Raw genomic sequence first — 17,417 nt, 5'->3', positions numbered from 1 at the left:
AGCCAAGATCACACCACTGCACTCCAGCCTGGGCGACAGAGTGAGACTCCATCAAAAAAAAAAAAAAAAAAAAAGGTATGGTGGCCCATGCTTGTAGTCCTAGCTACTCGGGAAACTGAGGCAGAATTGCCTGAACCCTGGAGGGGGAAGTTGCAGTGAACCTAGATTGCGCCACTGTACTCCAGCCTGAGACAGAGCAAGACTGTCTCAAAAAAAAAAAAAAAAAAAAAAAAGTGTTTTAAGATATTTGGTCAGCTCCTTGATGTGCTTCTCTCACTAGATATTTTAATTGTGATGAAAGTGTTTATCCTGCCCCCCTAGATCCTTAATGTTTCTTTTCGAAGGCTTCTATCTTTTCCTACTGGGTTTCCTCCTAGAGGTGGTAATTCTAAATGGAACAACAGACTGATAGCCTACTTCCTGAGTGCCCCCAAATGACTTCATTATTCCACAAAAATGGCTTGGCCAGAGCCGTCCACTCATCCCCTTCCTTGTCAGACTACTAGTCTTTCTATTCCTGCCCCCTCCCCAGAATGAGTCTTTTTAGAAACCAAGTGACTGCTGATGAGTTTCTTTTTTTTCATCTGTTAGATGAGGATTCTCATTGTATCCCTATAGGCTTGGTTTGTTGGAAGAGTAAACAAATTGCCCCAGTAAAGTCTGTAGTACAGTGCCTGGCACAAAGCGCATTCGGTAATGATGTCTTGCTGTTTCAGGGACTCTTCACTATTCAGGCCCTAATTTGATTCCTCAGTTTGGGAAGCTGAAAAGAGTCTGCCTACAACAGACACTGCTATTCTGCTTGACGTCCAGTGCAGTAGTATTATGTGACTTTCGATGCCTCATTTTCACCTGCTGTCCTCATTTTCACCATAGCAGTCCTTTGCCCTTCCCCTCGGTCTCTCCTCATGACCTTCTCTAAAACTTTATGAGCAAATATTGCTTGCCTACTTCACTCTGAGCCTTGAAGTCTATCAGTTTTGAGGGCAGGATGACTGCTGGGTCTTCTCTCATTGTCATATACAGAGCATGAAGTCTTGGAAGAAAATGAGGTGGAGAGAGACATTTACCCATGTTCCGTGCTGGTGAAAGTGTGGAATGTTACTTTGGAATCTGCTCAGAAGCCTGATACTTCCAAACTCCGTATCCCTATGATGCTTCCTTCCCAGTGCTATATTTAGATCATATGTGCAGTAAGTCACATTCTAGTAGGCAGGGTAGGCAAAGACCATCAGCAGACTGAGAAGCACATGGATGAAATGTATTCTACTAATCCAAGAAATGCTGAGTGATTAAAACATTTGTGAGTCTGATCAGATTATGCTGACAGTCTACATGTAGGTTCATCTCATCATAATTTAAAAACAATGCATACTTAGCAGCAAGGGAAAATTTGAGATTATCCATGTGCTGAATATCGTGCAACCTTAACAACATGGTAACATATTTAATGTAGAAAAAATAAGATGCAAAGTTATACATGATATATATAACCTCAACTATTTGAAGGAAAACTGGAAAGACATACACTCTAATACTAATAGCAATTGCTTCTGGGAGATGGAATTGTCAGTAGCTTTTTGTCTTCATTCTTTAGTACCTTCCTGAGTTTTCTACAATTTGATACCATAATTAGGGTGGTAACAGTGCAAGGGAGCAGAAGAGCCAACTGTGGTTAGGACCCAGCTGTTGTAGGCAGGCAACTTGGAAACACCAAGCAACTAAAAATGTTAACAAGCTATAGAACATTAATTGGTTTAACTGCCATGGCTTTGTTGAACCTTTAGTATTTGTTCAGATATCTAATGCTATTGCAGTTTTGGATCAGGCACAACACGTAAATCAGAACAGTAGCTGTAAACTCTTCACATCATTGGTTTCCAAACTTGATGTGTATGCCTGAATTGCCATAAAAGACTTGTTAAAAGTCCCAGCCCTCACGAGCCAGAATCCTTTGGGTGAGAGCTGGTATTGCAAAATGGCATGGTAGGACTTGGACTGATACTCCTGTTAATTCCAGCTCAGCCACTTAGTTGCTGTCTGAACGTGGATGTGATAAACACCTGGTTCAGTTTCATCTCCTGCATTTTATACTGTTGTTTTGATGACTTTGCAGATATAGTAATCCTCTTTGTCTGCAGTCAGTCGTGGTCTGAAAATGTTAAATGGAAAATTCTAGAAATACTATTCTTAAGTTTCTTTTTGTTCATCTGCTTTTTGAGACAGAGGGTTGTTCTGTCACCCAGGCTGAAGGGCAGTGGAGCGATCATAGCTCACTGGAGCCTTAAACTCCTGGGCTCAAGCCATCTTCCCACCTCGGCCTGCCAAGTAGCTGGGACTCACAGGAGTGTACCACCACGCCCAGGTAATGTATTAAATATTTGGTAGAGACTGGGTTTCAATATGTTGCACAGGTTGGTCTCAAACTCCTGGCCTTAAGCAGTCTTCCTGCCTCAGCCTCCCAAAGTTCTGGGATTATAGGCATGAGCTACTGTACCCTGCCATAATTTTTAAATTGTGTGCTGTTTGGATTAGCTTGATGAAAGCTTGTGGTATCCCACCCAGGAAGTGAATCATCGCTTTGTCCAGGGTTTCTACACCATAGGTGCTACCTGCCCGTTAGTCACTTAGTAGCTGTCTTGGTTATCAAGTCGACGTTGCAATGCTTGTGTTCAAGTAACTCATATTTGACTTAATAATGGTCCCAAAGCACAAGATGCTAGCAATTCGGTTATGCCAAAGAGAAACTCTTAAAGTGAAAAGGTAAAAATTGTTGACTTAATAAGGAAAGTGAAAAAATCGTATGCTGAGGTTGCTAAAATCTGTGAGAACATATTTTCTATCCTTGAAATTGTGAAGAAGGAAAAAGAAAGTCATGCTAGTTTTGCTGTGGTACCTCACACTGCAAAAGGTAAAACGCACAGTGTATGATGAGTGCTTACTTACAAAGGAAAAGGCATTAAATTTGTAGGTGGAAGACATGAACATCATCAATGTGTCCTGAAGGGTGACAAGTTTGGTACTTGCTGTGTTTCAGGCATTCGCTGGGGGTCTTGGGGCCTATCCCCCATGGATAAGTGGGGACTACTATACTTTGCTTTCAATTCCTGGGTACTGCAACACCATAAAGCCTTCACCTCCATGTGAGCTATTATCCTACCTCCAAGATTTCAGACTTTTGAATTGCTAACTGACCCCCAACTTCCTAGCCCTTCCCTGCTGTCCTCATTTTCACCATAGAAGTCTTTTGCCCTTCCCCTAAGTACCCCTGTGCGTTCCTGGTTAACCTCTGTCTGACCACTGACCTCTGCTCGCCCAAACCCTTGGACAATATTTTTCTTGATCTTTTTATTTGCTGGTGTTTCCTTATTGTGTCTGCTCATGTGGCCATTTGGCTTCTCTATGGCATAGATGAAGAAGGTGATGACTGCAGGCGAATAAAGGAAGATGTCAGCTTTTGATTTGTTATGAGAAACATTGTACTTGAAGGAAAGAATTGTTTCATCGTTCAAATACTGGTACAAATATTGGTAGTTTCGCTCTGAGGAGCTTCTTCTGATGCACACCGGTGAGGTTTGGTTTGGTGGCAGAAGGAAAGGTGTTCTGAATTTACCTTTTTCTAGAAAGTTTTTAGAGGATGTTAATATATACATGGATTAATAATGGAAGTTATCTAAAATGCTTTCCTTGAAGGACCAGGTCTCAGACACCTTGTGTAACTCTTTCTTCCTTTCTACTCTGCCGGCTCATAGTTCTCCTGTGAGAGGAAGTAGTCATTGCTTTAGAGAACTGTTTTCCAGTTAGAAATTTCAAACTTTGTAGCCTGTTTTGGTGTTTTTTTTTTTTTTTTTTTTGAGACTTCATTTCGCTCTGCTGCCCAGGCTGGAGTATAGTGGTGCGATCTCGGCTCACTGCAGCCTCTGCCTCCTGGTTCAAGCGATTCTCCTGCCTCAGCCTCCCGAGTAGCTGGTATTACAGGTGTGTGCACCACACCCAGCTAATTTTTGTATTTTCAGTAAAGATGGGGTTTTACCACGTTGGCCAGGCTGGTCTCAAACTCTTGACCTCAAGTGATCTGCCCGCCTCAGCCTCCGGAGTGCTGGGTTTACAGGCATGAGTCACCATGCCTGGCCACAGCCTTTTACAAAATAATTTCAATCTTCAGAAATCCATGAAGATGGAAATAGAAATTGATAACAAAAGCAGAAATTGCTGGTGGACATTTTGAAGCTAACTCTGCTTGGGCAGCTTCTTGTAGCAAAAGTTGCATTTAGTGTGTTTTGTTCCTGGCTTTTCTCTTTTTGAGATGGAGTTTCGCTCTTATTGCCCAGGCTAGAGTGCAGTGGTGCGATCTCGGCTCAGTGCAGCCTTCACTTCCCAGGTTCAAGCGATTCTCCTGCCTCAGCCTCCGAGTAACTGAGATTACAAGCACATGCCACCTTGCCCAGCTTAATTTTTGTATTTTTAGTATAGATGGGGTTTCACCATGTTGGCCAGGATGGATTTCTCAATCTCTTGACCTCGTGATCCACCTGCCTCAGCTTCCCAAAATGCTAGGATTACAGGTGTGAGCCACCGCACCTGGCTCTTTTCTAACAAGTGTCCCATTCTTTTTTTTTTTTTTTTTGAGACAGAGTCTCGCTCTGTCGCCCAGGCTGGAGTGAGTGGCATGATCTCAGCTCACTGCAAGCTCCGCCTCCCGAGTTCACGCCATTCTCCTGCCTCAGCCTCCTGAGTAGCTGGGACTACAGGCGCCCGCCACCATGCCCTAATTTTTTGTATTTTTAGTAGAGATGGGGTTTCACTGTGTTAGCCAGGATGGTCTCGATCTCCTGACCTCGTGATCCGCCCGTCTCGGCCTCCCAAAGTGCTGGGACTACAGGCTTGAGCCACCGCACCTGGCCAAGTGTCCCATTCTTGATTGGAGAACATTAAGTACAAAAATATACCTTTTAACTTTTGCCAGTTTAAAGCCATCAATGTCCTGGTGAAAGAAGATGTGGAATTCTTAGGATCGGCTGTTTAGTACCATTTGCAATAACTCTGAAATGCTTAGCAAGCCCTGAGTGAAGATGAAAACCTGCATTTAAGTGTAATTTGTCTTGCATGATTAATGGAGATTTTTGTCATCAGAAATTTATTTGAAAAAATCAACAGATTAACGTTTTTCTCCAAAGTGGAGGTGGCTGTTTGAGTGTAAAGGTAATGTGCTCCTCTGAGAGTCACAGTTAAGTATAAGGAAACAAAAACCTTTGTAATCCCACCACATGGAACAACTTGCTAATATTTGTGTGTATTCCTTTCTGCTTCATGTGTAACCATTTTTACATTCAAATCTTTACTCCTTTGGGACTCTCTTGGAAGAGGAGATGTAGAGATCTTAATTTTCACCAAAATTTTTCTGACTCTTACCATTTAGTGAATTGTTCATCTTTTTGCCACTGAATTTTATAATGCCATATTTGTCAAAATTGTTCCATTTCTGGTGTCCCTTTCCTTGATCGGTTTAGTCCTATTCCAGCACCCCACTGTTAATACTGTATTTTTATAGCATACCTTCTAAGACTGTAAAAGCAAGTCTCTTGTCATTAGTGTTTTAGGGGAAGGGACATTTCTTGTGTATTTATTTATTTTTATGAATAAAAATGGAATTGTTTAATTAAATTCTCCCCAGCCTCCCCTCCTCACCTCAAAAAAAAAAAAAAAAAAAAAAAAAGACTTGTTTAAATAGGAGAGAATGCTAGACTGTTTATTCAGATTGTTTTTTCTCTGTAAAATTATCATTTTTCTCATTTAGGTTCTGTACTCCTGCTAACCACTGTAATAGTGATTGTTGTATAAATTGGAAAAATCTTTCAGGAAAGTGAATTAGCAAAAATCATGAAAACTTTGCTTTTTTTTTTTTTAAAAAAAAAAAGACAGGCCGGGCGCGGTGGCTCAAGCCTGTAATCCCAGCACTTTGGGAGGCCAAGACAGGCGGATCACGAGGTCAGGAGATCGAGACCATCCTGGCTAACACGGTGAAACCCCGTCTCTACTAAAAATACAAAAAACTAGCCGGGCGAGGTGGCGGGCGCCTGTAGTCCCAGCTACTCAGGAGGCTGAGGCAGGAGAATGGCGCAAACCCGGGAGGCGGAGCTTGCAGTGAGCTGAGATCCGGCCACTGCACTCCAGCCCGGGCTACAGAGCAAGACTCCGTCTCAAAAAAAAAAAAAAAAAAAAAAAAAAAAGACAGTTTTGCTCTTGTTGCCCAGGCTGGAGTGCAGTGGTGTGATCTCAGCTCACTGAAACGTCCGCCTCCTGAGTTCAAGCGATTCTCCTGCCTCAGCCTTTCTAGTAGCTGGAATTAGACGCCCACCACCACGACAGCTAAGTTTTTGTATTTTTGGTAGAGACAGTGTTTTACCATGTTGGCCAGGCTGGTCTCGAACTCCTGGCCTCTGGTGATCCACCCTCTTCAGCCTCCCAAAGTGCTGGGATTATAGGCATGAGCCACCGCGCCTGGCCAAAACTTTGCTTTTGACTCAGTAATCCCATCCCTAAACAGTATCCATGAGTTACAGTTGACAAAATCCTTTCCTTGCATGAGAATTTGACCTTTGTTTAACTTTCTAGCTCTGTTTCCCTGGGAGCTAGATAAGGCAGAATGTCACATTTGTTGCTGGGCATGGTCCTTATGGTAAAATATCCTCTGATTGGTAAATTACATTTGGACAGGAAAGAGCCATGGACACCTGATGGGCCACCAGGCTTTTGTTTCATGGAACACAGTGACTCTGCTGGGGATGTCCTTATGGGGAGCCTAAGGAGCTGTCAAAAGAGATACTGGCACCCCCAAGATTGAGCGTTCTAAGTCAAGGTATTGAGTCAACACAGTCTCCCTGTGCCTGAGCCATCTTGTGTATGGACTCTTGCAAGAACTGCTGCTGCTGACCTGCCACTGCCCTGCCTGCCAGCTGTGTCTCTGTCCCCGTCCTTCTCAGTGGACTTGTGCCAAATATGGCCTGTGATAGTATGAGTCGGAATCTAGGAAGATCTACCGACCCCTCAACCCCCACATAGGTGTTGCTTTATCTCAAGGAAGTAATCCCACAGATTACAGCATTTTTTCCAAATTTTTGTTATGTTAATAAATAAAGAGCAGGAATGGCTATTTAAATGCTTAATTCACTCAGAGAGGTATTAGACATTAAGATGTAAGGTGGCCTGATGGTCACTGCTTTGTGACACATGTGGGTAGAGACTCAAAGGGAAGGAAACAAACGTGAATTCTGTCATATGGGAGTGTGGAGGTTGAAGTGTGTTTCCTGTTTCTTTTATTTTTAATATTATTAAACAACATTGGTACACCAGTGAAACATATTAACAAAGCAAGTTATGCAAGTCCCTTTTCCCATTCTCAAAATCAGTCACTTTCATAAATATTCTCCAAATATCTTTGCAGATCCTTTTATCATCTTTTTCTCTCTTTTCTTTTTGAAACAGAGTCTTGCTCTGTCGCCCAGGCTGGAGTGCAGTGGCGTGATCTCGGCTCACTGCAACCTCTGCCTCCTGGATTTAACCGATTCTCCTGCCTCAGCCTCCCGAGTAGCTGGGACTACAGGTGCGCACCACCATGCCTGGTTATTTTTTTGTGTGTATTTAGTGGAGACGGAGTTTCACTATATTGGCCAGGCTGGTCTTGAACTACTGACCTCAAGTGATCCACCTGCCTCAGCCTCCCAAAGTGCTGGCATTACAGGTGTGAACCACCATACCCAGCCTTTTTTTCCCTTCCCCACCAGTCACTGCAACCTCTGCCTTCTGGGTTCAAGCGATTTTCCTGCCTCAGTCTCCAGAGTAGCTGGAATTACAGATGCCCGCCCAGCTAATTTTTTTTTTTTTTTTTTTGAAACAGAGCCTCACACTGTCACCCAGGCTGGAGTGCAGTGGCATGATCTCGGCTCATTGCAACATCCGCCTCTTGGGTTCAAATGATTCTCCTGCCTCAGCCTCCTGAGTAGCTGGGATTATAGGCACGTGCCACCATGCCCAGCTAATTTTGTTTTGTTTTTTGTTCTTTTGAGACAGAGTCTCACTCTGTTGCCTAGGCAGGAGTGCAGTAGTGTGATCTCGTCTCACTGCAACCTCCGCCTCCCGGGTTCAAGCGATTCTCCTGCCTCAGCCTCCCGAGTAGCTGGGACTACAGGCGCATGCCACCACGCCCAGCTGATTTTTCATATTTTTAGTAGAAACGGGGTTTCACCATGTTAGCCAGACTGGTCTTGATCTCCTGATGTCGTGATCCGCCCACCTCGGCCTCCCAAAGTGCTGGGATTACAGGCGTGAGCCACTGCGCCTAGCCTTTTCTATTTTTAGTAGAGACGGGGTTTCACCATGTTGGCCAGGCTGGTCTTGAACTCTGACCTCATGATTTGCCCGCCTTGGCCTCCCCTTCTTTCGATTTGAAACTTACCACCACTCTCATCATCTGATCTCTATCTTGAAATGTGATACCAGACTTTAGAGTGTGACATTTAAACTTTGACCAGTCAAAGCAGTCCCTGGGGAGAAAGGTAGGGGAATAGTGGGGCTCCACATATAATGAATAGTTTGGGGTATACCTCTCGGTGCTGATTATCATGGAAGACAGAACTTCAAGTCATCTTATACTGCCCCTAACTAGCACTAGTAAGAACTTTCTAGATAAATGCTGTTGGGCTGAGATACAGTGTCTTCACAGTCCAGCCATGGGCATGAGGCTTTTGGCAGAGAAACAGCTTGACCCTTTGCGTAGGTCATGGGACCTGGGGTATTTGCCTAGCAAACCATCCTCTAGTCTGGCTCCTATTCCCATACTGTTCTTGTAGCCAGAAACAGACTCTGAAGCCATCGAGGATGGTCACTTTCAAGAGCGTAGGCCTTGTTACCAAATCCTGCCCTGTAGGACTGTAGTCAGGTCTGATACTTCCTTTTAGTTAGTGGTCTTGGGTGTAATACCACCTGTTAAGAAAAAGAACAATTGACAGCCAAGCATCTGGAAAGAGGGGGATAGCTGGATAACCTTGCCTAGGAGCTGTGACCTGTTGCTTCTCTCACTGTCTTCTGGACTCTGTGTTCTGTTACTCATATCTGTATTTGGCATACCTTAAGATGGTAGTAGCCAGTATTTACTAATCATCTACCGTTTTCTAGTCACTGTCCTGAGCATTTTGTTCATTCAGTCTTCACAGCATTCTTAGGACATAAGAGCTATCATTTCTATATTCCCTATTCCAGCAGAGAAATTAAATGACTGGCTCAAGGTCATATAGCTAAATTAATAAGCGGCAAAACCACAATAGAAATCCCTGTGGCCTGGGTTCGTATCTGCTGCTTAAGTCACTCCTACTGTAGGCACTGCTGTCAGCCTTGCCTTCAAAAGTTAGGTGGTTAAAGAGGAAACTAACAAGTAGTTCTTCTGAGTCCCATTCATTTTGTGGAAGTCACTGAGTCAGACCCTGGCAAATGAGAGGCAGTTACGGCAGGAGCCCTGTCTTGATGAGTAGATAGACCATGCTGTGGCAAGTCTTGGAAGACAGTTGAGCAGAGATCAGGCATTTTTCACATCTTCTGGTCATGAGTAGACAAGGCTGCCTGAAAGATTTTCTGGAAAAGCGTAGTCCCTAGAGCTGCAGAGTCAAGTATTATTCAGACAGTACCCAACATTTAATAAATTTCAGCCGGGCGCAGTGGCTCAAGCCTATAGTCCCAGCACTTTGGGAGGCCGAGACGGGCGGATCACGAGGTCAGGAGATCGAGACCCTCCTGGCTAACACGGTGAAACCCCGTCACTACTAAAAAATAGAAAAACCTAGCTGGGCGAGGTGGCGGGCGCCTGTAGTCCCAGCTACTCAGGAGGCTGAGGCAGGAGAATGGCGTGAACCCGGGAGACGGAGCTTGCAGTGAGCCGAGATCTGGCCACTGCACTCCAGTCTGGGTGACAGAGCAAGACTCTGTCTCAAAAAAAAAAAAAAAATTTCTACTTGGTGTTGAGCATACAATGAGGAATAAAACTGTCTTCATGGAGGTTATTAGAAAAGGGAGAGAACAGATTAACATAGTACATAAAAATGTCAATTAGTGGTAAGTGCTCTGAAGAAAAAGCAAGCAGAGTAATGGGATAGAGAGCAAATGAGGGGTTATGCTGCTTTAGATAAAGCTGTCACTTCTTTGAGAAAGTGTAACTGAAGCAGTGACCTGAATGAAGCAAGGACCAAGCTGTTGAGTAAGTTGGAGCATTGGTTCAAATTGCCAATCCATTCAATTGATGCGCCACCCAAGCAAGAGAAGACATTCTCTCCAACAGCTTGCAGGGGCCGGATCGCCCTCCTGTGCTGTTCTGCCTAGCTCTTGGGTCCAGAGTTCTGGTGAGTGATACTGTTGTTCGTCAGGACCCCCTGGGTGGAAAGAAGATAACTAGCAGGAAGGCTCAGGGCCCTGCACTCTCGGGGCTGCTAAGACGTTTATGCAAGGGAGGTGTTTTGCCTTGGTGTTTCCATCACACTCACAGTTATTTCTCCTTTTCCCCCTTTAGTTTGAAGGATGACCTCTAGGAAGAAAGTGTTGCTGAAGGTTATCATCCTGGGAGATTCTGGGTAAGTTTCTCATGAATTTGAGCTAACAGATTGGCTCAGAGCTAAGCTTCTCTGCTGCGGAGCCCATACCGTCTGTGCTGCCACTTCCTGCTTTCGTAGTGGAGGCTTAGGGCCTTACATATTTCCCTGCGTGGCAGAAATTTAGATGATCCTTGTTATATAACCTTTTGTTCTCTGGTTTTTAGCATGATTTTTATGGGGAACGGATGACTATTTGAACTCAACTAAGGATAGGCATTTTCATGGAATCCCTTTTCTCCAAGCCGGCCAGGCTGGGGAGTCTTCCTTACATAAATGTATTGCCATTGGCATCTGGCCTAGCAGATGTGTGTTCTTAGCGCACCATACAGTATCTTCCTGCTGTTACATAGATGTATTGCCATTGGCATCTGGCCTAGCAGATGTGTGTTCTTAGTGTACCATACAGTATCCTCCTGCTGCTGTGCCTGCTTCAGGTCTGTCTGCAAAAGAGCCTGGGATGGCACAACTGGGTTTTGATTCTAGATGTGCCACTAACCATGTAGCTCACTCTAATGGCTCTTAAGATTCTGTGGTAGGTTTGGTGAGGTGGCTTATGCCCATAATTCCAGTGCTTTGGAGGCTGAGGGGAGGATTGCTTGAGCCCAGGAGTTTGAGACCTGTCTCTACAAAAAAAAATATAGCCAGGTGCCATACCTGTAGTCCTAGCTTCTGGGGAGGCCGAGGCGAGAGGATGGCTTGAGCCCAGGAGTTTGAGGCTGTAGCAAGGTATGATCATGCCGTTGCACTGCAGCCTGAGTGACAGAGCAAGACCCCAACTCTTAAAATAAAAAGATTCTGTGGTAGGCTTTTCAGACTTGGTATCTGAAGGGACCCATGAAAGCTTTGACTCATTGGAAGCTTATATATTTTTAAAAATAACAACAATAGCAAATGCAGGCATGCTTCTTTAGTCCAAAGTCCCCTGTCCTTCCTTTGAAAAGCCAGAGGTTTTTCTATCTTGACTGGCTTATCTGAATCACCTGAAGAACCTTTTTTTGTATGCGTGTGAGAGACAGGGTCTCGCCCTGTTGCCCAGACTAGAGTGAATGGTGCAATCACAGCTCACTGCAGCCTCAACCTCCTGGGCTCAAGTGATCCTCCCACCTCAGCCTCCAGAGTAGCTGGGACCACAAGTATGTTCTACCACTCCTGGTTAAATTTTTGTATTTTTTGTAGAGACAGAGTTTCGCCATGTTGCCCAGGCTGGTCTCAAACTCCTGCGCTCAAGCAATCCACTCGTCTCGACCTCCCAAAGTGCTGGGATTACAGGCTTGAGCCACAATGCCCAGCCTTTGAAGAACCTTTTATTCGCTAGCATTTGTCCAGCCCCAGACCAGTGGGCTAGGGCCTAAATTTGTGCTGTCTTTCCTACCCCGCAACTCCATCCCTGTCGGGATGGAAAGATAGTGCTTTTAGGCCTGCCTTACCCAAATGTGTGCAAAAAGTCTCACCGAGCCCTCATTTGATTCCAGGTTTTGCCACCTCTCCCCTTGGAGATTCTGGCTCTGGTGGTCTGGATTGGAAAACACTGCCTTAGGCTGTCTGGGTACCTCTAGGTTCTTTAACACAAATATGAACATGTTCCTTTGTGGCAAAGGAAGGTGATATCACTGGGTATTTGGAAGGTTTTTGCATTATCTTTAGGTTGCCTTAACCTCATCACACAAAAATCACACATTGTCTCTTGCTGAGTTTTCTTACTGGAAAACATATTTGGAGGAGTATTCTTTGAAGTATATTTGGTTTGGTGATATATTGGTGCTTTTTCTGCTTCAGATTTTAAACTTTAAAGCAGCAAATTGTCTGAGTGGTATATGTCTGCTCAAAGCCAAGGTCTTCCTCCTGGTGTTACTTCATCAAGCTAAAGAGCAGCCACTAAATGGAGAAACATCTAAGATAGCAGGGATACTGTTGGAATAGCAGAGCACTCTTATTAGTGAAGCTTCTTTAGAAGGAGTATATTTGCTGGCATCCTTCTAGAATGGGAAAAATAATACTAGGCTTTACCATTTGACCTGATTGTACCAAAACATGTAAGCAGCTTTTCCACATCTGCCCCACATCTGTACCTTGTATTTTTACCCAGAGAGAAAGCACAAAACTTCAAAAGTGTAATGCTGGGAAGGCTACTGGCATTGCCCTTTGCTGTGAGAGCAGTTTCTTGTCCTTCAGGTCAGGCAGATTCTTTCAAATGCTTCAAGTAATTCATGTCAGTTTCAGGACCTTCCTATTTGACTTATGCTTGTGGTTTTTCTCCAATTTCAGAGTCGGGAAGACATCACTCATGAACCAGTATGTGAATAAGAAATTCAGCAATCAGTACAAAGCCACAATAGGAGCTGACTTTCTGACCAAGGAGGTGATGGTGGATGACAGACTAGTCACAATGCAGGTAAGCATATGTCTTGGCTGTGCTAACCAGGCCTTGATAGTTCCTTTAGTCTTAATCTTTCCTCATGCATAGACATTTTTCTTCCCTGTTCTTCAAATCTTATTATCCTGTTTGTAGATAATTGGCTGATACTTAGTTAAATTTGAATTTCAGATCAATAGTGAATACTTTTTTGGTATACTTCTTGTATATCTCAGATACAAATTGCTAAGACACACTAAAATTTCTTCTTTTTTTAAAAAAAACTCAGATTTATCCTTTCTTGTTTTTTGTTGTTTTTGGTCTTGTTTGCTAAATTTGGCAACCTGCAGGTCTCTATCTTGTGTTTCTCTTGACGTTCTTGCCCAGTGCTTTAGGTAAACATCTTTGTCTCACCTCAGTAGTGAGACATGAAGTTTCTTTATTTTTTTGACTTTCTATTTCATATGTAACTTCAAGAGTTGTGTGTCTATTGAGCCAATCTGTTTTTTTTTTATGTATCAGCTTATTAATCTTTCAAGGGTTTCCCTTTCAACAGTTAGGATAAGATGTAGATTCTTTCATGTGACTTGTTGAAAAGCCTTCACATTCTGGCTATAAACTGTTACTCCCTTTTTTTTTCCCCTTTGAGTCATTTTGTTTGTATACATGTATTATATCCCTAGAAAAGAACCCCTGAAGGGTGGATACCTTGAGCCCAGGAGTTCGAGCCTGCAGTAAACTGTGACTGCTCCATTATACTCCAGCCTGGGTGATGGAGTGAGACCCTGTCACTAAATTAAAAAAATAAAAGAATCCCATGATTTTCCCTCCTGTATTTTCATCTCTTTATTCATGGTCCGTGATGCCAGCTGAGGTTGTCAGTACAACCTGACTTTGAAACCAAACTATTGGGATAGGAGTAGATTATTCTGTCACTTTTCTAGATCTTTGAGTTGCACATCAAATCTGGGGCCATTCATTCCAGTTTTAACCTGCCTGTGAGGTTCACAGTAATTTTCCCAGCTCTGTGATCACCGATGATTTCAATTTTTCAATGTGATCATGTTTCATTTCACACTTAGAACCAGACGATGACTTGGGAGCACAGCCTAATAAGTACCTGGTGTTTGCCTTTGAGAGCATCAACCAAGACATTCATGCACACCATTATGGAGGCAAGGAAAGATGGTAGAAATAGCTGCTACTCACTTTTTTTTGTCTCCTTCCAGTCCTTCTGAATCATGTGCTGCTCTTACAGACTTGTGTTGGTGGATATGTCTCTGCTTCCAGCAGGGCCTGTATACCCACCGGAAGTCTCCAACTTTTCGCTCAGATCTTTTGAAACTTCTATCTCTGTGGCAGATGTTCTTTCCTACATGCTTCTAGAGGCAAATTCCAATCCCATTGTAGTCCTAGCAAGTACCTGGCAGATAGTGGGGGCTCGCTGAAATGTGTGAATGATGTAGGTTAAAGGTAGAAGTTTGTACATGTGTTGACCTCGAGCTGTGGCATGCTCCTAGAGGATCAGGACTCTTAATTGACTGACACTTCTAGGACAGAGCTAGTATGAATCTCTCATCCTCACCTTACCTATACACATACACCTAGAGATCTTCAAAATGTAACTGCAGTTTAAGCAAGTCAAGCTTGAGAGTAGAACTGGAAAACCTTGGCCCAAGGAATTGGCAAAACTTGTGTCTGCAGTTGTTGGAGAATCTCAGTCCCACTATCCACGTGTACAGAAATCTTTGTCTCAAAGAATTTAACATAAATCTCTGTCAATCCTGGCAAAAACAAGGGTAAGACTACTCTGTAGGGACATTTACTACTGTAGGAGAGAAGATGAATTCATAACCACATGAGGAAATAATGTACCACAAGAGATGTTCACAATGACTAGAGATGTTCTAAAAAGAAATAGAAACCATAATGGAAAGGGATACTATAAAAAAATGAGGATATGGAAAACTTAGAACTTCAAGAAGTGAAAAAAATAGTATTGAAATAAGCTAAATGAACAGTTAAACTGTAGATTAAATACAGCTGAAAAAAGCAGTAAGCCATAAGAGCTGAGCATATTTTCTAAAAGAAGACTTAAAATTTTGAAGACCAAAAAGCAAAATCTTAAGAGCAACTATAGAAAAAAACACACGACTTACAAAGGAACAACAGACTGACGAATTCTCAACAGAAGGCAGAAGGGAGTAGAATAACTTCAGGGAGCTGGGGTAAAGGCCCATCTGAAGATTCTCCATGTGTCACAGCAAGACTCAGACTGCCTTTTGCTGAGGAAAAATAGAACTTCTCCAGCTGAGCTGTGGTTTTGATAGCCATGTGGGCCAGCGAATTCAGAAATCAGAGTTCGGCCCCTGCTGGTTGGGGGGTTGTCATAACAGTCCTGTCTGTGTTACTAAGCTGGGACCTTGGGGTGCTGCACCCCTGAAGTCAACCCCATCAGGACATCCACAGGGCACTGAGTGAGGTGAGGAAAGAGTGGAAAAAGATAACAAGTTCCCAAGAGATTGAAGTAAAGGATGGCCTTTGTACTCTTGTAGCCAGCTTCAGATACTAGAAGTAAATGAAAATCATTGTCTCTGGACAAAGGCGTCATTATCCTGATCTTGAGGAATCCTCGTGTGTTTTTCGAGGGCTTTTAGCAGCTTGCAGTAAAATATAATCAAAGTAAGAAAACAAGGCACCGCAAGAAAGAACCAGTGAAAAACTTGCCTGGTAATTCCAGAGTGTTTTTTTATATTTAAAGAAATACAGAGCATACAGAGTTTGTTATATGAGATGAATAAATCCTAGAGATCTGTACAGCATGGTGCCTGTAGTTAACAATACTATATTGTACACTTAAAATTTTGCATGCTGAATGCAGTGGCTCTTGCCTGTAATCCTAGTGCTTTGGGAGGCCAAGAGAGGAGTTCGAGACTAGCCTGGGCAAAATAGCAACATTTCATCTCTACAAAAAAATTTTTAAAAAGAATTTACTTATTTTAAGTGTTCTTATCACAAAAACTAATAAGAGGATGGGGGGAACCTTTTGATGAGTAGGTTTGTGGCCTACATTGTAATGATGGTTTTCTCCCCAAGCTCATTGAGTTCTATGCATTAGATTATTAGATATATGCAGCCTTTGTATGTCAGCCATACCTCACTAAAGGGGCTTTGGTTAAATATAAGATAATCTTTTAATCTGCAGAGGAGAAACGAAACGGTTAACATTGATGTGGGGAGAAAATGAAGCACAATCAATGAAATTTGGAAATTCAGAGAATGCTGCTAAAGCACAGCAGATTGGCCACACCAGAAAAGTGTTGGAAGAATGGAAGAAAAATGGCAGGAAATATGAAAGAGATAAGTGAAAGTGAGAAGGTTGGACCTACTTTTAATCAGTCTCAGAAGGTGTAAAGAGAGAATAATAGATCAAAGATGATATTTGCTGAGGATTTTCCAGAGCTGATGTGGCACCAGTCCACTGACTCAGGAAGCCCAAATTCCAGGAAGGATAAATAAAAAGAATTCTGTGTAAGTCATAGTGAAATTAAAAAAAAAAAAAAAAAAGACTTAAAAATAGACTGAGGAAAACTTGACAAGCACAGCACTGAGGCTGCCAGGTGAGTCCTGGCAGTAACAGCAGAGCCCAGCAGGCAGTGGGGTATGTTGGGAAAGAGACGGGCAGCACAGTGTTCTGTCTCTGCTGAAATAACCCTCCTGAATGAAAGAGTACGTCTTTAAGGGCTAGTGGCAGAAGTTCTAAAGGATAACTCCAGGCAGAAAATGATTTCACGTAGATAGGTCTGAAGGAAGAACACTTCAGTAGTATACTTGTATCTATTTTTGGAATCATGAGTATGTAACTTCCAAAGTAATATGAGGAAACAAAGATCAGAACTATATAATCTAATGTGTAGGGAAATATTAGTGACTGCTGTGTTTCTTGTTTTTTAAAGTTCTCTATACTGTTCAGAAAGAATCTGGAAATTGAGTAGTATCTTAGATGGAATCAAATAGGCATGAAAAATTTCCACGGAACATATTGTGAGATCATAGTAATTTAAACAGTGATATTAGTACAGTGATACACAGAGCACAGGAACAGAGGGCACAGGATGCACCTCTCTGGTAATACATGGGGAGAAGGGTGTTGTAGGGTGTGTATTTATTTATTTATTTATTTATTTTTGAGGCGGAGTCTCACTCTGTTGCCCAGGCTGGAGTGCAGTGGCGCAATCTTGGCTCACTGCAACCTCTGCCTTTTGGGTTCAAGTGATTCTCCTGCCTCAGCCTCCCGAGTAGCTAGGACTACCGCTGCATGCCACCACATCCAGCTAATTTTTTGTATTTTTAGTAGAGATGGGGTTTCACCGTGTTAGCCAGGGTGGTCTTGATCTCCTGACCTCGTAATCCAACCACCTCAGCCT

General features: G+C 43.0%; 1 protein-coding gene and 1 long non-coding RNA gene across 7 annotated transcripts in view; both read left to right on the top strand.

The window, feature by feature from the left end:
• The window catches only part of LOC144339339 (uncharacterized), a 42,206-nt gene that overhangs the window by 4,994 nt on the left and 19,795 nt on the right, over positions 1 to 17,417 (top strand). The window contains exon 2 of the long non-coding RNA XR_013414302.1: positions 2,458 to 3,947. This is a non-coding gene — a long non-coding RNA (uncharacterized LOC144339339). The remainder of the gene's footprint in view (positions 1 to 2,457; positions 3,948 to 17,417) is intronic.
• The window catches only part of RAB7A (RAB7A, member RAS oncogene family), an 88,444-nt gene that overhangs the window by 58,075 nt on the left and 12,952 nt on the right, over positions 1 to 17,417 (top strand). Inside the window, exons 2-6 of one of the 6 annotated variants that reach the window (XM_077993675.1) lie at positions 2,227 to 2,365; positions 6,718 to 6,859; positions 7,486 to 7,603; positions 10,556 to 10,616; positions 12,903 to 13,029. In XM_077993675.1, the coding sequence (XP_077849801.1) occupies positions 10,564 to 10,616; positions 12,903 to 13,029 (180 nt within the window). In that variant the 5' untranslated portion in view covers positions 2,227 to 2,365; positions 6,718 to 6,859; positions 7,486 to 7,603; positions 10,556 to 10,563. The remainder of the gene's footprint in view (positions 1 to 2,226; positions 2,366 to 6,717; positions 6,860 to 7,485; positions 7,604 to 10,555; positions 10,617 to 12,902; positions 13,030 to 17,417) is intronic. The other 5 variants (XM_077993676.1, XM_077993674.1, XM_077993672.1 and 2 more) reach the window with 5 other exon arrangements.

The sequence above is a fragment of the Macaca mulatta genome, chromosome 2 (genome assembly GCF_049350105.2).
Source record: "Macaca mulatta isolate MMU2019108-1 chromosome 2, T2T-MMU8v2.0, whole genome shotgun sequence".
NCBI classification, from domain to species: domain Eukaryota; kingdom Metazoa; phylum Chordata; class Mammalia; order Primates; family Cercopithecidae; genus Macaca; species Macaca mulatta.
The sequence above is the reverse complement of the archived record's forward strand: the minus strand, read 5'-3'. Positions and strand labels throughout refer to the sequence as shown.